General features: G+C 36.5%; 1 protein-coding gene across 2 annotated transcripts in view; it reads right to left on the reverse strand.

Annotated features, from left to right (window-relative positions):
- The window catches only part of LOC113038818 (dipeptidyl aminopeptidase-like protein 6), a 98,064-nt gene that overhangs the window by 8,140 nt on the left and 69,883 nt on the right, over positions 1-20,041 (reverse strand). For both annotated transcript variants that reach the window (XM_026196510.1, XM_026196518.1), the window contains exons 4-19: positions 18,202-18,314; positions 18,023-18,097; positions 17,804-17,856; positions 17,277-17,358; positions 10,183-10,303; positions 7,658-7,812; positions 7,068-7,165; positions 6,134-6,260; positions 5,803-5,841; positions 5,579-5,686; positions 4,718-4,809; positions 4,521-4,568; positions 4,312-4,424; positions 1,997-2,050; positions 870-968; positions 720-789 (exon numbers count right to left, since the gene is read on the reverse strand). In XM_026196510.1, coding sequence (XP_026052295.1) covers positions 720-789; positions 870-968; positions 1,997-2,050; positions 4,312-4,424; positions 4,521-4,568; positions 4,718-4,809; positions 5,579-5,686; positions 5,803-5,841; positions 6,134-6,260; positions 7,068-7,165; positions 7,658-7,812; positions 10,183-10,303; positions 17,277-17,358; positions 17,804-17,856; positions 18,023-18,097; positions 18,202-18,314 — 1,447 coding nt within the window. The remainder of the gene's footprint in view (positions 1-719; positions 790-869; positions 969-1,996; positions 2,051-4,311; positions 4,425-4,520; positions 4,569-4,717; positions 4,810-5,578; positions 5,687-5,802; positions 5,842-6,133; positions 6,261-7,067; positions 7,166-7,657; positions 7,813-10,182; positions 10,304-17,276; positions 17,359-17,803; positions 17,857-18,022; positions 18,098-18,201; positions 18,315-20,041) is intronic.

A 20,041-nucleotide genomic window follows, 5' to 3' on the forward strand; every position in this document is an offset into this window, starting at 1 on the left:
GGTAGTATTTATGAGAAGCAGGGGTCCAGCTAGTACACGTGTTACCTGGAAACCCCTCTCTACCAGATGTGTGAATGCATCGTAGCTTTCTGAGAAGAGGGAGAACACATGCTGTCTGTCAGAGACCATAAAGCACATGAGTATAAATGTGTTCTTCAATCGCTGAGATTGAATTGGAGTGATCAGAGAACTGAGGGAAATACTTCACACATTTTTGCTACAGATCATAAACACCTATAAACTTGTGTTAGTGAACATCGCTGTATGTTATATTTTGTCTGACATTTTTTTTATGCACGATTCTGATTCTGACATTCCTGATTTGAACATTTTCCATAATTCTCTATTCTTGACTGATCTTTTTTATATATATATAATTTTGGCAAACTGTTAAATTGAAATAAGTCACTCCAATGTGACTCCCGTATGCTGATACATAGATTTAGATACTAGATGGGGTATATTTCTAAAATGTAATTTGATCACTACCTTCTCAGTTGCTCAGTTTTAAAGATACTGTGTATATAATGGCATCCGGAACGAAAAAAAATCTACATCAAGGTACATTTAATGAGAGCGTTATCATGACATTCACCCAGCAGTACTGATATAGCAGAAAGAAAAACATGAGCACAGCTTTAATATTGGTCGATCTTTGCTGGACTAAACCTCTGTGTTTGTGTGTGTGTGTGTGTGTGTGTGTGGATCATGTGACTTACACCAGCAGCAGTAAAGGGTAGTGAGATGTCTCCGTGAACGCCGCTGGCATCATAATCTGCATGTTCAGACCTGTGAGGATGATGGGAAAGTTACTGTGCGGGGACAGTCATCAGCTCAGTGAAAACTGATGTTTGCTGTAAGATACTCACAGTAATCATCTATGCTGATCTTTCTGTACTCTACTTTGGGCATCTGCGTGTTGTTCACTGTGGTGTTCAGCGGCTGATTGAGCTCCACATCCAGCAGCTCTGAGGGAAACAGTCATTCACATTCAGAGCATGTCAGAGAGACACTATTTACTATAGTAATATATTTTAAGATGTAATTAATTGCTGTGATCACAGCTGTATTTTCAGCATCATTCCTCCAGTCTTCAGTGTCACATGATCTTCAGAAATCATTCTGATATGCTGATTTGCTGCTCAAATAATAATAATAATAATTGCTTTATTTTATTTTTGATGCTAAAAACAGTTGTGCGGTGTAATATTTTTTGTTAAAACTAATGTTTTAGAGTATTGTTTGATGAATAAAAATTGAAAAGAAAACATTTTTTAAATAGAAATCTTTTGATAGAAACATCATTAATGTCTTCAACTTACTTTACAAAACCATCTAATGCATTTTGGCTTCGTTTCTTTCAAAAACAAACAAACAAAAAAAGTCTGACCCCACACTTCTGAACAACATTGTATAGTAATAAGCACACTGGTTAACAAAAATATTCTACAATATAATGAAATATTAATTATATGTTTTTCATAAATGGTGGTCAAAAAAAAAAAAAAAAGGCCAGAATGGTGTAGTTACAACAGTTACCAGCAGGGGCTAACAGGGTCACGCTAACCAGCCAAACCCTGACCTCTTGGTGTAAAAATACTGTTATCTATTAATATGGCCATCAAAATCAACACATCTGACTTGCTGTGAATCACACGAGTGAGTTATAGCGAGTGAGTCTGATCAGTCTGTTCTGTCCTGCTGTCTCTTTCCCCCAAGAGGCCGATGATAATCACGGCTAATCATGCTAACACACATCCGTCCTCACTGTCTGAGGATCCCCGAGAAGCTGAGGACGTGCTGTTCAAATCAACTCATCTGACACAGTTCACACATTTGAGCTGCTTCGTGATGTTTATCTTCAAACATGTTCACCTCCTGAAGACGGCTGATAAAGCACATGTTCTTCTATCGTGTGCTTTGGGTGAGAAACACCTTTAAACGCGCTCTTGGATGCAGAGCTGATGAAGTTAGTCTGTAGTGTTTAAAGACTCACTCTCATAGTCTCCGTCTCTGGTGCTGTAAACGGCTGTGTGTGGCACACCGGGACCTGTGCAGAGAAACAGAGGTCAAGATTAGTGTCTCGCAGCAGATAAATACTGCAGGTATAGAAAAGAATCACCGCCCTGTACATGAATCACATTTAGTTGCTTTGCAGCCTGAAAAGAAGATGCACTGTGTTTGTTTTAACCAGCTGTATTGACTCTTATAATATTTCTATCCCCACTGCATATTAATCTCATCAAAACATGCTGGCCTTTATTGCGTATCTGTAGATTACTGTATATTACAGTATGTTTGTTTTATGCATTACTGTATATTCTGCGAGTCATGCATGTGAAATATTCTGTTATTGTTGTAACTTCTTTTAGGTGAATCCGTCTCTAAAAATGGCATGCAACAACACTTATGTTGCACTGATGATTTCTCCCTAAGTGGGTGATTTTTGGTCAGAATAGCGTCCAATCTTGTGTTAATTCAGTGTCTGGCTTCATGCAACAGTTACCAAAGCCAAAGACGCACATACACATGGACAATATACAGAGAAACATATAATATAATATAATAAACAGGTAGGCAATAGAAAAATTGATAGGGCATTTTTTTATATTTATTTATTTATAAAGCAGTTTCACTGTTTAAATAAAATAAAATCAAAACAAATAAATACAATTAAAAACGATTTATTTTCAAATTTCAATTATTCACATTTGTGAAACATTATTACACAGTTCTTTTTTTAAATTATGTTTCATGATATAAACTGTTAGTGACCATATGGTAAAGAATATTGTGATATACTGTACAATCTGTGATATACATTGTGAGATATATAATTTTTCTATTTTAATATGATTTAAAATGTTATTTATTCTTGTGATGACAAAGCTGAATTTTCAGCATTATTACTCCAGTCTTCAGTGTCACATGATCCATTAGAAATTAATTTAAAAAAAATTATCAATGTTTTTTATTGTTTGCTGAACAGAACAGCAAGAAAACAGAATGAAAATATAATTATAAAAAATTATTCTGACGGTAATGACTGATTAAATTAGCGGTTTCTAAAGCTGCACTATAAAAAATTATTTTGTGATTGTAACATTTAAATCCATTTTATTTTTTTGCAGACATAACACATTTTGTATTAATTGTCCAGACAACAAGAACATGTACATTTATTGGGCCTCAACTAAGCTGAAAGTTGAATGAACTAGTGTAACTGTTGTTTCAACTCAAAAACACGTTGAAATAACTGCATCACACAGAAAAAAAAAATATATTTTATTTTAATATATATATATTTATTTATTTATTAAGTTGACTCAACAAATAGTTTCTTACAGTGTGGTTTTGGGGTTTTCCAGGAATTCATCGCTGCACTCAAAGCCCATTTAGGATCACTAAACATGGAATAATTATACGGCACCTAAAAGAGATCTTTACTATCAGTGCTTGGTTTGATCCACAAGAACTGATCTTTCTCTGCTGCTGAGGTCTGGGGAAGGACCATGAGGCTCTAATTAATAACCCAAACACTGACCTTTCCTTGTGCTAAACAGATCATTGACCATGACAACACTCAGCAGGGTAATGATGTCATGACTAACAGACTGGGATCAGAGTCACTCAGCAGCGAGAGAATAATAATTCAAACACTGACTTTATATTTCATATTGTTTCTGGGGAATTTTCTTTTTCGATAACTGAATAAATATTAAATCTAAGTAATATAAGTATTTTGAGGTCATGGTAATGGTCAGCGCTAAAGATCTCTTGTGGTTGTTTTGCTCACTGTGACTCTCTGATTGGTAGAATTTTCTGTATAGCATCATGGGTAATGTAGTTTTTCACTAAACACAATTCATTAAAAAAAGAAGTTGAATAAATGCAAACAGACAAGTCTAACTGAGGCACATACATTGATTAACAACCTTGGAGCTCACAACAGGTCTGTCTTTAAAGGTTTATCAGTTACTGTTAAAAAACTATTTCCCTATGGAGAGTTTCGACCTCTGGAAGCGAAAAAGTGCAACAGTTCTCAAAGCTGTTAAGTATCTCAACTCTATGTCCAATTGTCAATTTATTTATTTATTTTACTTTTTATGATTCAGCTTGTAGATGCATGCTCTGGTAACTTTTGTTTTACACCGACCTTTTTAAAATCCCTATGGGAAAAATTATTATCATTAGTAAAAAATACTTCTGGATCCAAGGTTGTTTAAAAAATGTTGTTTTCCGTATTGTACTCTGTAGGTATAAGACCAGATATTAACAGTTGTTTTGCATAGAATTAAACAAGCATTAAACCTTTGCAGTTGAGAAGGAAGTAGTTAGCATCTGGACTGAATGATCCGCTGATGTATCCACAGCTTAAGTTACAGGAAAGACAGCGGCGGTTGAAGGATCCTGTTGTGTTGGCACTAAAACAACAACACATCATCAGTGCAATGCTTCCAAATACATCAGTGTGTGTGTGTGTGTGTGTGTGTGTGTGTGTGTGTGTGGGTGTGTCATACCTGTAGAGCTGACGCCGTCTTGCATCGTCTTCTGTACTCAGAAAGAATCTGCAAAGACATTGTTGTTACAGATATCCATTTTAATGTTTCAAAAGGTAATGGCATATTGCTTTATTTTAGGTATATTTCTGCCATTTTTATTTATGATATGGATAGAATCAAGCGTCTGGGTCTGGGTCTGGATCACACATGCTTACACAAGTTTGGTGTCCTCATTGTAGGCTAAAATCTGCGTCACGTCCCAGTCTCCTGACGTCAGCGACTGTAGCGTGTCTGTGCTGCTGTTGGGCTGAAACACACCACAAAAGGAACCTTTAACAAACTCTTAAAGGGATAGTTCACCCAAAAATAAAAAATACAATTAGCTTTTTATTTACTGATCCTGAGGTTAACCAAGAAGTAACTTTATCTTCAGTAGAGCAGTAAAGAAGATTTTTGGTTGAAACTGTGGTCCTTGATGATTCATGAAATGCAAGTCAATGGCTACCGTCATTTTAAGAGTCATAAAAACATATATAGGCAATAGAAAATTAATCCCTGTTACATATTTAAGTCTTATGAGGTGAATCAATTGGTCTGTGCAAAAACTGAACAGTATTTACAACATTATTTCCTGAAATCCAGAGCCTCGGGCAAACGGTCTGGAGTGATGTCATGTTCACGAACGAATCATTCTTTTGAACTGGTTCTTTTTGGTGAACTGGTTCATCTAGGGTTCACAGGTAATAATGTTGCAAATAATGTTCAGTTTTTTGCACAGACTGATCATTTCGCTTTGAAAGATCTTAACATATCGCCAGGAACCACAGGTATTCATTTTGTGTTCCTTGATATGCTTTTTTGACTCTCAAAGTGACGGTAGCCATTGACTTGCATTATATGACTCACCAAGGAGCACCGTTTCAGCTAAAAATCTCCTTTAGTGTTTTACTGAATAAAAAAAAAGTCACTTACGTCTTGGCTGGAAGGTGAGTAAATTAAGAACATATTTTCATTTTTAGGTGGACTATCTAATGAAACCTTCATAAGTAGCGTGTGGTTTCTCATTGTCAGCTCACTTGGGAAGTGGACATGGATATGTGGAAGAACTTCCCTCTGCCTCCCTGTGGAACAGCTCGGGTGAAGAAGAACCTGTATCCGTCTCTGGAGAACAGCGGGGCTTCGTTCTGCAGAGAGAGTCAAGTCTTCCCCATCATGAACATTCAGCCAGCGCTCTTACACACACACACACACACACACACACACACACACGCTCTGAGACGCAGCATGATGCGTGACTCACCTGTCTGTGAAGCCAGCTGTCACTCTCATCTTCATGTTTCTGAAAACACACCGACAGATTATTGTGTTTTCCTCTGTATGTCTCCCGTTGTGTGACAAAGTCCTTTATATACAGTACGACCGGAGCAGCCAGTGACAGATCTTTTCTTTCACCGAACTGACATGCATTTACATTTGGATGCAACAATAGGCGCTGTCACCCTTACAGCCTTTTCCGGAAAATCAAAGGTCATGAAGTTATTCTCACACTTTCGTTTGTTATTTCACAGTCCTAGTGACTTTGCTATTATTGTGGACAGTAGTGATGATTAAGTGTGTAAATCAGAAGCTACCTTGGTGCAGATGCCTGTGGTGGCCTCACACAAGGTCAGGATGGAGTTGTTCTGCGCTCGGTTCAGCCAGTTCACTGCTAGTTTGGTGCTGGTGGCCCACTTCACCATAGTGATGTAGTAATCTTTCCTGCAGAGAAAGCTGGGTAAAATACCACTTCAAACGGCATCAAATAGTGTCTGTGTACATTTTTGTGGGTAAATGTGTTTAATAAAAAAGGCTTTGGGTAAAATGGATTTTGTCCATTAGCTTAATAAAAAAAATGCTCTAAAAAGCTTTCCTTAAAGCTATTCTTGTGTGGAGTAATGCAGTCCATTAGTCTGACTGTAGCCTGTTTACAGAGTTTGTTAAAGTATTACAATATCGTTCAAAAGGTTGCTTTTATTCAGCAAGGACGCATCAAATTGATCAAAAGTGACTGTAAGTAAAGAGATTTTATAATGTTTATAAAGTTTCAAATAACTGCTTGATGAACTCTTTTTCATTAGTGAATCCTAAAAAAAAATAAGTATTAAGTATTAAGCAGCACATCATTGATGATAAGAAATATTTCCAGAGCAGCAAATCATCATATTAGAATATGTTCTGAAGGATCATGTGACACTGAAGACTGGAGGAACGATTACTTTTTAAATCAAAAACAGAAAAAGGCTTTTTTAAATTCCAATATTTCACAGTACTACTGTTTTAATTGTATTTTTGACCCTAAAATAAAATAAAAAATGCAGTCTTGGTGAGACTTCTTGATTAAACATGAATATGAATCTCATTGACCCCAAACATCTGAATTGAAGTGTATATTGTCCAAATCAAGGCAAACTAATTATGACACCTAGTTATTAAAAGTCAAAATGATTTAGAGAAGTGAAGTAAGTTTTTTTAAAGGCTCTAGTTTGATTTGTTGGATGCTGACATTGAATATTTTAAATGTTTGACCTGATCCTGGGGTCCTCTGGTTTCCTCATCCTCACTGTGTGTAAAGGGCCGTTCAGACTCACCACTGACAAATAGATATCAGGGTTCTCCTCCCCGGCCTACAGAGACGACACAGATTTAGTAACTGGACTATCTCCTTCTCCTCCTCCGATGGGAACCTCGGGGATAGATCATCCAAAAAAGAAAATTCTGTCATCTTTTACACACCCTTAAGTTGTTTCAAACCTGTCCGAGCTGTTTTCTTCTATTGAACACAAAATCATATATTTTGAAGAGTGGTAGCCATTGAGTTCCACTGTGAGGAAAACAATACTATGGAAATCAATGGGTCACCATCAACTGATTGTTTACTAAAACAATGACAGAATATGAAAAATATCTTCATTTGTGTTCTCAAAGCCTTAGAGTTGGTAAAGACCCGATGACAGATTTTTCATTTTTGGGTGCACTGTCCCTTTAAATGTCACTCAAGACAGCAGCAACCATCAGATCCCGTTTCAAGGTTACAGTGACACTGAAAGACACTGACAGATTGAGGCACACACCACTAAGACTTGGTTTGATCATAAAAAGAAGCTGCAGAGATTTACTTTAGGGTAGCGGTACTCCTGTCCGCTGGGATACAGCGCGTTTGTGAACATGGGTATCTCCATCTTGGGCACCAGGGTGTCATTGATGGTGGCATACGCCAGTCTGAGACCATCTGGTGACCACCAGTGAGCGATGTGACTCTGGAAGATCTCCTCTGTGAACACAAACAAGTGACGCTGAGTGCAGTAAAGCGCTGTTGCATGGTGACCACATCCCTGTCAGATCCTGATATGAGTTAGAGGATTCAATATCCTTTCAAGCAAACACGGACAGAGGACACGCTGCAAAATACATAACTGCAACATGTGCAAAAACAGCCTTTGTGATTCATGGCATCCATTTGGCTGTAGGCTGCTGCCTCGGGAGTCTCATCCATCACTCCATAAAGCTAAAACAGCCGTCAGCTATTTATGAATTTTTTTGGTACATGAAAATGTAAAAAAAAAAAAATAATTCATTAAGGAACAATATTCTTATTTATTTATGACTCAGATGCAGATGTTCATAGATATTTCGTTTGATTGTTCTGCATCACATTTAAGCACCCGGGACATTAACTGCTGCACAATGCCTCCAAATTATTTGAGGAATAGATTTATTGGTTTTCATTACACACCCATATACTTTTATGTAAAGCAACAAAGGAGAAATCAAGCAGATGTGTGTGTGTGTGTGTGTGTGTGTTGTAGGCAGCTTCTATTCTGTCAGTGTTATTTTAGTAAATTCAATTTGCATACTTTTATAGAATTTATTTCAGTTTAAGTTTTAGTAACTCTTTAATGTTATTGTAATAGTTTTTATAGTAATATTTATATACTTTTACTATTTATTTGCTATAATTTTTATATTTTTATTTTAGTAGCTCTGTAATGTGCTTTTTGTCATTGTCATAGTTCTTTTTAATATTTAGATTTAGCTTTAATTCAGTTTTTTTTAGTTGAAGTAAATTTCAGTGCTTCATCAAATTTTATACCCGTATCTAATATTTATATTTCATTTTATTTAACTTTTTTTTTTTTTCAAATAAGTTTAACAACACTGTACATCCAAAAGTAGATGAAACCATGAAAACACTATTATTCATTTGATCCATTCATTATGTTTATTGGAAAGGAGCAGCTTAAACATTCTTCAAAATATCTTATTTTATGTTCCACAGATGACACAATTTAAGTCTTTTGTTGAACTATCCCCTAATGTTCCTGCCTGTTGTGATTAAACGCTATCCGTCGTGAAAGAAGAGACCACAGGATGGCAGTAGCGACCTTTTCAGAGCAGAGCATAAACAGATGTCATAAGAGCATGTGACTAAGAATAGCCTCACACTGAGATGTTAATTTAGGATAAAACCAATTACCAGCATGCAATTCAGTTCAGCGTGTGTCACAAACAAACCCACAGCCAATGTGCCCTTATACCTGGAAAAATGACAGAACTACAGAGCTGAGAGTGACGAGGAAAAAACATGACTCATGAACACTTTTAGATTACATGCACAAACAAATGTATGATTATGGTTCTACAGAATATTGGTCTGTTGGCCTGTAATGTTTTGAAAAATGTTCGGTCTTTAGCTATATGGCGTATGTTTAGCATTTGCCGTTTATATGCTTATTGATGAAATTAGAAGACTGTGGAATGTCACGTATTTGGCTGCTTTTAAAATCAGTCAGACTGAGGGACTGAAAGAGTCTGCTGCGCATCTACTGCTGTGAAATGAACTCAGTATGACCTCGAACGAGTTTAGAGAGACACCGGCATTAATGCTTTCATCTGATTTCCCTACATATTTTCCAGAAAGGGTCCTTAGTGATGAGTATATGAATAGAGACAATGCAACAGTTAATAGCATTTACAGTTATTATTTTTCTTTGCAATTATGTTTTGCTCGAGAAACCAGATCACTTCAATTTAACATCTAGCATATTTTTAAATAAAACTAATATTAATATCAATAATAACATCAATTGTTATTATTATACGCAATTTAGCAAATTAATTGAATTAAAATAAAACAAAACAAACATAAATTATCCAAAAAAATTACACGTATTGTTTGTATAAGATTGCATGTTGCAATAGTATAAAAAATATTATTATGATTATATATCAATGAATTTCTTGTGTAAATTTTTTTATTATTTTGACATGAAGAAAATTCCTTTTTTTCTGTATGAGGTTATAAAAAAACCTTTTTCCCTTTAAAATGCATTTTTTCCCCCATGCTATTTATTTTTATTAAAAAAATAATAATAATAATTCTGCAACATATAAGCAGAGATATCCATTCCATGAATGTTGGTGAAATAAAATAAAAAAGTTATAAATTCATATAATTTGAGGAGAAATGTGCCGAGTCAGAGAGGTGCATCAGACATACACAAATGCCACGCTGTATGTCCAAATAAACAGAATCTGCACCCAGACTAAACACATCACACACTCACACTCACTTTTGCTATTTTATTACATGCACACACTCACATACACACAGTTTTTTATTATTCATGCATATGGGTTTTACCTTCATAGAGCCAGTCAGCAAGTCCATTAAATACGACCCCCAGACTGCCTGTGGACACCAGACGCACCGATGGGCTGGACACTTGCGCTTTGTAGTAGATGTTATTCTCAAAGACGAAAATCTGTCAGGAAAGAAGAACTAATGATTGGGTAACACTTTAGAATAAGGTTCCATTAGTTAATGTTAGTTAACTACTTTCATTAACATGAACTAAGCAAGAACAATCCTTCTACAGCATTTATAAGTCTTAGTTCATGTTAATTTCAACATTTACTAATGCATTATTTAAACCAAAAGTTGTGCTTGTTAACATTAGTTAATGCACTGTGAATTACCATGAACTAACAATGAATAACTGTATTTTCATTAACTAACATTAACGAAGATGAATAAATACAGTAATAAATGTATTATTCATTGTTTGTTCATGTTAATTAATACATTAACTAACATTAACTAATGGAACCTTATTCTAAAGTGTTACCAATGATTGTAAGAAATACCATGTCAAACCAGACAAACAAAAAAAGAAACTGAAAGATTTTAGAGTGCATTCATGTTTTTCTATAGGGAAATTGAATCAGTGATAAAGTATACAACTTCCAAGACAGATTCACCATGATCTCTGAGATTGTTAAGTGAGAGTACATACTTCAAGTATGATGATGTCAGATAAAAAAGAATCCCGGGTGAAAAACTACACTACCCATAATCCCTCAAGAGAGATCCACCAAAATCATCACAATTAAAAGAACCAAACACTTTAAACTACTTGAATTTATATAATACATGAGTTTCACAATTGAAATTAACTTTTCATCAACATTCTATTTTATTGAGAAGCACCTGTATATGTCTTAAAACATGCACACATCTCTAGTGAATATCCAAGATGTTGTGTGATGCTACAGTAATCAGGGTTGGTGGCAGACTGTCTGCAGGATGACTGACAGCTCTGGGAGAGAGAGAGAGAGTGTGTGTGTGTGTGTGTGTGTGAAAAGCTCTGGTGGGGGTTTTTTCAGCAGCTGAATCACATTCTGCCAAAATCACAGAGATATGCTGTACTAACTTATGCAAATCAAATAGACCATGTCTGAAAACTATAAAAAGGCAAACTCTTTAAAAGAATGATAATAAACTACACTTTTCATTCGGCACAACAGATTCACCGGTTCATCCTAACTTCTTTCAACTTCTCAATGACGGTTTATATGAAATAAATAATGGCAATGATTAATGTGAAAAATTATTTATCAATTACAGTTTCTTCTGGCATCATTCCTCCCACAACCAACAATTTAGCCCAAAATAAATTTGCTCAAATGTTAGATGACATCAAGTAAACAATGTCAGTAAAAAGGTTTTTGATATGACATATTTGGACCGTAGTAGACAAATTAAACTAGTAAGAGTGTGTAAAGCTGTTTTTTTAAATGATTGTATTGCTTGCAGTGTGTTTGCATGTATTCAGATGTCACACATTAGTCTCGTGTATTATTCTAGTCTAGTCTAGTTTATAACAACGATCCTTTTTCTGCTTGTGGTTGAAACAGAAGCTCAGATAACTCTTAAGAGAATATGCAACCGCGGCTTTGGAAATGCTGTGGATTGATAATTGTCCTGCATTTAGAACCATTGACAGCATTTAGTTGTGATTATTAAGAAGAAATTCAAGCCTGTGGTTGTGTCTTATTACTGCAATGTTCATGAATCGTGGTCTGATTTGTTTCTGACTAATGGTTGCGGTTGTGCCCTGGTATTTCTCTCTTATTGTTATGAATCTCTCTAACCACTGTCATTTACTCGATGGACAGAGACAGACATACAGCAGATAATGGCTCAATGCTCTGTCATTAATGAATTCAGATGGACTGAACAGAGTGAATCACCGCTTTAATGCTATAGTCTAATGAGGATGAAAACATACGACAGACAGCAAAACAACAAAAAGACAAAAATAAGCCTCAAAAACATGTTTGTGTGACCTGCTCGTAGCAGACCTCTGCATAGTTAGCATTTTTTCCTGAAGTCAACAGGTTTTTGGAATGGGTTTTTGATTAAATGCCTAAAACTAGGAAACACAAACTCAAGACTTTTTCCCCCCACATTTTATTCTGCAGCATAAAAATATCAATTCTATCCCACTTGTAATTTTTAAAGCTTTTTACTAACAAGTGGCTAAATTGGACTTCAGCAGTTGTCTGGGACTTTAGAAGTCATCATGCTGAACAAATAAACGCATGAACGCAATAATCTGCTTCACAGCCTTTTTACAGCATTCTGACAACTTCTCAATTTTAAATAAAGATGAATATATTTGACAGATGCTTTACAGTGGTCGTTTGTTTATAGGCTAACTTTAGATCCTGATAATCTCTCGTCGTCACAGTTGTAAACACGGCGGCTTTCTTCTTTCGTGATGGGGTTTGGCATCACAGTACCTGTGTTTTCAGGTGGAACGGTAAAGAACGCAACACACACATCTTCCCGAAATCCTGTATAATTCAACCAATCTGATGATGACTTCGACACTCCTGACGTGTTTCCACTTCTGTGTCCCATATGCATCAGACGTTTAGCCAACGGTCCGTCATCTTGTTCATGATGTAATGCATTATGCACTGTTGCAATGCTTCAGTATTTTGAGCTTTAGAGGGCAGCTGCCTATCTAGACAGTAGACAGCAAGGCGGTTCAGTAGGTTTTGGGACGGAGCCAATAGTATGTGTCTACACTCTGACCCCCGTCCCGCAGAGTGTACGTTCTCCTCCATCACACCTGTGATGTACAGCTCCTCTACGTCTCTATTTCTGCTCATCCACGACCGCCATTCGGATCCGTCTCGTGCTCTCTTCCCCCCGGAGAAGTCTGGGATGTGACCTTCAGTGTAGGTTCTGTCAGTGCAGACCCCTGCTGATTGCTCTGTCACGGAAAACTAATTACCGGAGGCGTCACGGAGGCTCAGGGACAGCATACGGGCGCCCGGAAAATTTCACACCTGATGCTCCGCTCACACACAAACACAAGTGAGCATGTGTGCTTTCCTTACAACAACAAATATGTATCTGTGTATGATTATGACGATGCAATGCAGTGCCATATATTTCTGAGTTTGTGTTTGCAGGTAAACACTAACACACATATTCCAGGCACTTCTTGTGTTGACTGATAAGACTACTAATACAAACACGGTTATGCTTCTGTGTCCGTGTTTGTCTTGTTCGATATGAACACAGAAGATATTTTGAAGAATGTCGCTAACCAAACCATTGACTTCCATACTGATTAGGTTTTTTTTATATACTATAGAAGTCGATGGCTATATCAGCAAATGATTGTTGCCTAGAACTCTTCAAAATATCTTATTTTGTGTTCAGAAGACGTGAGAAACTATGTGTGGGTGAGTAAATGATTATTCAGTTTTGGATGAAGTATCACTTAGTTTGGTTAGTTTGGGGTTTCTTTGAATCTCTGACTATGGCGAAGAGCAGTGTTGGGAAAGTTCACTTTCTACATAAACTAGTTCAAAGTTCAATTCACAAATTTTTAAATGAACTAGTTCATACAGTATTGTTCAAAATAATAGCAGTACAATGTGACTAACCAGAATAATCAAGGTTTTTAGTATATTTTTTATTGCTACGTGGCAAACAAGTTACCAGTAGGTTCAGTAGATTGTCAGAAAACAAACAAGACCCAGCATTCATGATATGCACGCTCTTAAGGCTGTGCAATTGGGCAATTAGTTGAAAGGGGTGTGTTCAAAAAAATAGCAGTGTCTACCTTTGACTGTACAAACTCAAAACTATTTTGTACAAAATTTTTTTTTTCTGGGATTTAGCAATCCTGTGAATCACTAAACTAATATTTAGTTGTATGACCACAGTTTTTTAAAACTGCTTGACATCTGTGTGGCATGGAGTCAACCAACTTGTGGCACCTCTCAGCTGTTATTCCACTCCATGATTCTTTAACAACATTCCACAATTCATTCACATTTCTTGGTTTTGCTTCAGAAACAGCATTTTTGATATCACCCCACAAGTTCTCAATTGGATTAAGGTCTGGAGATTGGGCTGGCCACTCCATAACATTAATTTTGTTGGTTTGGAACCAAGACTTTGCCCGTTTACTAGTGTGTTTTGGGTCATTGTCTTGTTGAAACAACCATTTCAAGGGCATGTCCTCTTCAGCATAGGGCAACATGACCTCTTCAAGTATTTTAACATATGCAAACTGATCCATGATCCCTGGTATGCGATAAATAGGCCCAACACCATAGTAGGAGAAACATGCCCATATCATGATGCTTGCACCTCCATGCTTCACTGTCTTCACTGTGTACTGTGGCTTGAATTCAGAGTTTGGGGGTCGTCTCACAAACTGCCTGTGGCCCTTGGACCCAAAAAGAACAATTTTACTCTCATCAGTCCACAAAATGTTCCTCCATTTCTCTTTAGGCCAGTTGATGTGTTCTTTGGCAAATTGTAACCTCTTCTGCACATGCCTTTTTTTTAACAGAGGGACTTTGGGGGGGATTCTTGAAAATAGATTAGCTTCACACAGACGTCTTCTAACTGTCACAGTACTTACAGGTAACTCCAGACTGTCTTTGATCATCCTGGAGGTGATCATTGGCTGAGCCTTTGCCATTCTGGTTATTCTTCTATCCATTTTGATGGTTGTCTTCCGTTTTCTTCCACGTCTCTCTGGTTTTGCTCTCCATTTTAAGGCATTGGAGATCATTTTAGCTGAACAGCCTATCATTTTTTGCACCTCTTTATAGGTTTTCCCCTCTCTAATCAACTTTTTAATCAAAGTACGCTGTTCTTCTGAACAATGTCTTGAACGACCCATTTTCCTCAGCTTTCAAATGCATGTTCAACAAGTGTTGGCTTCATCCTTAAATAGGGGCCACCTGATTCACACCTGTTTCTTCACAAAATTGATGACCTCAGTGATTGAATGCCACACTGCTATTTTTTTGAACACACCCCTTTCAACTAATTGCCCAATTGCACAGCCTTAAGAGCGTGCATATCATGAATGCTGGGTCTCATTTGTTTTCTGACAATCTACTGAACCTACTGGTAACTTGTTTGCCACGTAGCAATAAAAAAATATACGAAAAACCTTGATTATTCTGGTTAGTCACATTGTACTGCTATTATTTTGAACAATACTGTAGTTCTTTTTTTCCATATGTTGCTGCGAGCTATTATTTTTCAAAATTATTGCAACAGCCCATATAGAATCACAGACAGCAATTATTTTATCAGTTTTAACAATGAAGCTATGCATCAGATTTCATCTTCATATCCAATTTTGAATCCTTATCCAACCAGGGTTTACATTAGCATTGAGGGGACAGCATTTCCCCATTGTTACTTTAATGCTTTGTCTCCCATTCTCACCGAGCTTGTCATAAACATCATAATATTATTTTTAAATGATCATTCGCCTTCTTGCTACATGCTGCTGTCGCCTCCATGCTTTTTTTATTTTTTATTTTTTTGATGACGCGTCACGCATGCGGCGGACGGCGGTGCGACACTGGTGGTGTTGCCAGATTGGGTGTTTTTCCACTACATATTAAGACCCGTTTACGGTGTGTTTTAGCCGGGTTTTCACCTGGAAGGCTCTATAGAAATCTGGCACCCTACTGAATGAAGTTAACCTGAGAGAGCGTGCCGTTCACAGACACCAGAATGAACGAGTTCACAGTAACGTTCATCAGGCATTAATACAGCACTGCAAACGAGTTATTGTTCAATGAACGTGTTCAGGCACAACACTGGCGAAGAGTAATAGTGACTCTTACCCTTCTAAACGCCACTAAATGAGTTCAGGAAGAAACTAAATCAGCTCTTTTGAAATGAGGTTGTGTCATGCTGCTTTACTAAAGGCTCTGCCAGCATGAGCCAGACACAATCAGGCCGATATGAGCAGCTCACACTTGTTTATTTGCTCCACATTTATTTATTTAAATACTCAGCAGAATTATGGACATCTGGGTACTTAATACATTATAGCAAGCAGTGTGACTTTATTGTAAACACTATTTAAACACAAAATTATTCTTATTTTAGTATCATTTTTATAAGGATGATTTCATAAGATATACTATTGTTCAATAGTTCGGGGATGGCAAATTTTTTAATGTTTGAAAGTCTTATGCTCACCAAAGCTGCATTTATTCAACCATATATTCCATGAAAAAACTAATTATTTTTTACATTTTCAAATAACTATTTTAATGCATTTTAAAATGTATTTTTTTATGTGACAGTAAAGAAAGAGTTCAAAAGAACATCATTTATCTGAAATAGAAATCTTTAGTAACATTATAAATGTCTTTACTGTCACTTTTAATCTATTTAATGCATCCTTGTTGAAAAAAAATATTAATTTATGAAAAAATATATATAAATAAACGACCCCAAAGTTTTGAACTGTAATGTATATGTCAAGCTACAAGACAATTAAAACCGTTTTTTTGTGACTTACTGTGAAATATTGAGTAACTTAAGTATACAGCTACACTAAAATATATACTTGTCTTATAGATGCAATTACTATTTACAGCTCAGCTTCTAGCAGCCCGAAAAAAAAAACTGTTTTACTTTAGTGCTTTAGTCAAATTGAGCTGAAAGCCTAAAGCACTCTCTTTTCTAAAGATTAGGTGATGATTTTAGCTTCTTTCGATTCCTATCAGGACCAGTGGATGAAGGCAAACCAGGATTTGATACAGATTATGATCATGATGTTCCATTTCCAGAAAACGAATATTAAATACAGTAAGAATTCAAAGCTTGTATTTGCATTTCTGGAGTGAAGTAACTTGTACAATTGAATGTTATTAATATTGCATGTAAATATTGCACCTTCTTTTCAACCTGTTACATGTTCCACATAATCATAAACTAATCAAAGTTATTATGATTGACAGACTACATCGATAGGTTATATTAAACAACCTCGTATAACAGCGTTTGTGTTTTGTGCTATTTAACAGTAGCTTTGAAGTTTTGAAGTTTACCTCTGTAAAGCACATTTTTTCTCATCGGCGGTGGGAGTGTGTTTGTGTTTCTCTTACCAGCTGCTGTCCTTTGGGACCCCATCCGGCGTACTGCAGTGCAGTGCTCTGCACCTCATTAGGGGTCAGCTGCACTCTCTCTCTGTCAAAAACAAACCAATCTCAAAACGGGACAACTTTGTGTGTGTGTGTGTTGCTTTGCATTAATGCATGCAATCATGTGTGAAATGCATTGTGATTTGACACCGGAGAGGGTTAAATAATATCAGACGTATCTGTTAGAAAGACAGAGAGAGTGTAAAAGTGTGTGTGAGCTGAATGAGAAAGATGTGTAACCTACCTGAAGTCTAATGTATTTCACTGAATTCACTTGTAATGTATAATGCTACAGATAATTGATAATTTAGATCAGGGGTGGGGTTGCAGACTGACTCTGAGGACAAATGATATTTGCAGACATGGACAGCTCTGGGGAAATGACACCAGTTCTTAGGAAACACAGTAGGTGGCAGTGCTACCCACAATTCATGTCTCTCTGGGCAGAGGACAGTAAAAAGCAGTGAGAATGTCATAGGAACAAGACTTACGGAGAATTAAGGCTGCAGATGATGTAGTAGGCCGTGAAGGAATACTGATAAAGCTGTAGAACAAAGAGAACAGACGAGATGGCCTTTAGAAGCGATCAGACGCACATCATTTCATCTTTCAGAAAGAGATGTGATGCAACAGATAAGAGGACTCTGCAACAAAAGACTAGAGAATCAGCTGGATTCTTCACTTTATAAATCAGAATGCAAAGCATTTACCGGCACAATGTTGTAGGCCACCAGCACGTGTTTTCGATCAGGAGACACTTGGAGTTTGATCGGTTTGTAGGACCCCTGAAACCGGAGAAAAGAAAGGTCATGGATCTTGGATGTGATGTTGCTTTTCTTTATTAAAAATATTAATAACAGTTTTTCATATTAATCAAAGTGGTAAGAACCTGGTTTTTGAAACTCTCGAACAGCTTGCCCTCTGCCAAAGTCCTGTTGGTTTTGGAAAGCACATCGAGTCGCATCACATCGTCATCAGGGGTACGGTACAGCAGCTCAGTGTCTTTGAAAGAAAAATTTATATAAAAAAAAAAATAAATAAATAAATATATATATATATATATATATATATATATATATATATATATATATATATATATATATATATATATCACATGATTGTCTGCAATTAATTGCATTGTTATGCATAAAACTAATAGTGCATTCAAAAGTAGCACATACACTTTTTTCATTTAAAAGTAGCCATATTGCTATATGATCAAAAGTGCAATAACATTTGGTTCGCAAACACTTTAAACAAATAAGGTGCTGTTTTACAGCAGTATTCCTTTTACATAGTGGCAGTTAAAATATTTCTTGTAAATCTTAACGTATAAGATTAATGCAATTAAAATTAAATATAAAACAAACTATCTGTCACTGCCAGGAATGTTTTTATAGAAAATGTCCAGAGTCCAGAGCCTCGGTCATAACATTATAACAACTTCCTATTAGTGACCTGCACGATCACGGCACCCATCGCTGCAGAGTGCGCCACGGGACGACTCTTCATGTGCGGGGAGAGACTCGTGTGTGCGGGATGCGGGAGAATAATTAGCCAATCTTAACCGTGCCAGAGCACGTTTGACCCCCGAAGCCTGGTTCGTGTGATAAGTGTGATCGCTCGGTTTAAAGTCCCTATTTCTACAAAAGCTGACCACAGAGAACTTCACAAAGCCAACAACTATGAAAGAGCTGTCATAGCTAAAACTTTAATCATGGACACCTGTCCTAAAAAATAAGTTGTAGGAACAACAAGAAGAACCTGATCTTCCCTGGCCAGACGAATCACCTGACTTCAATATTATCAAACCACTGTAGACAGTTTTGGAGTCAAAAGACAGCTGTTGTGCTTCATGCACATAAAATGGTTTGGGGTCATTTTTACAACACATATAAATGTATTCAATCATTTATTTTTAAAAGCCTTTAAACCCCTTTCAGCTCATTTTAAAGCCATGGCTCATTTGTACCAGCTTTAAAAGTTAGTTTCTGTTTTGCTAAAGCAACTGTGTTCTTGATATATTCAGGTTGTAAATGTTATACCTACCCTGGTAAACAAGTGTGTTCCAGACCTGAATGCAGATAGCACCCGCCTTGATAAATAATAGAGACGAGTGACCGCTTTTAGAAAGGCTGGGCGCTGAGGTGTGGAGCATGTCAGAGACAGAATAATAGGGCTGATTCTCCAAGGTAAACATAGCCTTAAATCAACAAATGCATTTTCAGCAGCAGAATAACAAAAAATGATTAATCAAAATGCAGATGAAAACATGATTTACATCTTTTACACGGTTTACAAGGTACCAGGGCTGCACCTTTCTAACAAGGACACCCCATTCTTCACCCTGCCAAAAATCGATTGAAATTTCAGGCACAGAAAAATCACAATAATAAAAACATCAACAAAAGCCTTAGCATTAGAGATATCCACCAGAACAACCTCAGTGAGAACTGCAATAATGGTGTGTAAAAACAGTACAAACTTGGTTAAAGTTTCTATTCTCTGAAGTTCGGTGTTGGTTTTAGTGATTATGCTTTTCTTGTTGTCAGCATGAGACAGCAGAGCTTTTATTCCAGAACCCTACCATTGATTTGTTCATGTAATAGCTTCCTTTGTGACAAAGAAGTGTGATTAACTGTACAGAATGCACACTTGTAGTGTATATCAAAAGTATAATTTTTAAAATATGTATAATATTAATGAAAAAGGCCTCTTATACTTAACGA

The sequence above is a fragment of the Carassius auratus genome, chromosome 2 (genome assembly GCF_003368295.1).
Source record: "Carassius auratus strain Wakin chromosome 2, ASM336829v1, whole genome shotgun sequence".
In the NCBI taxonomy this organism is placed as follows: Eukaryota; Metazoa; Chordata; class Actinopteri; order Cypriniformes; family Cyprinidae; genus Carassius; species Carassius auratus.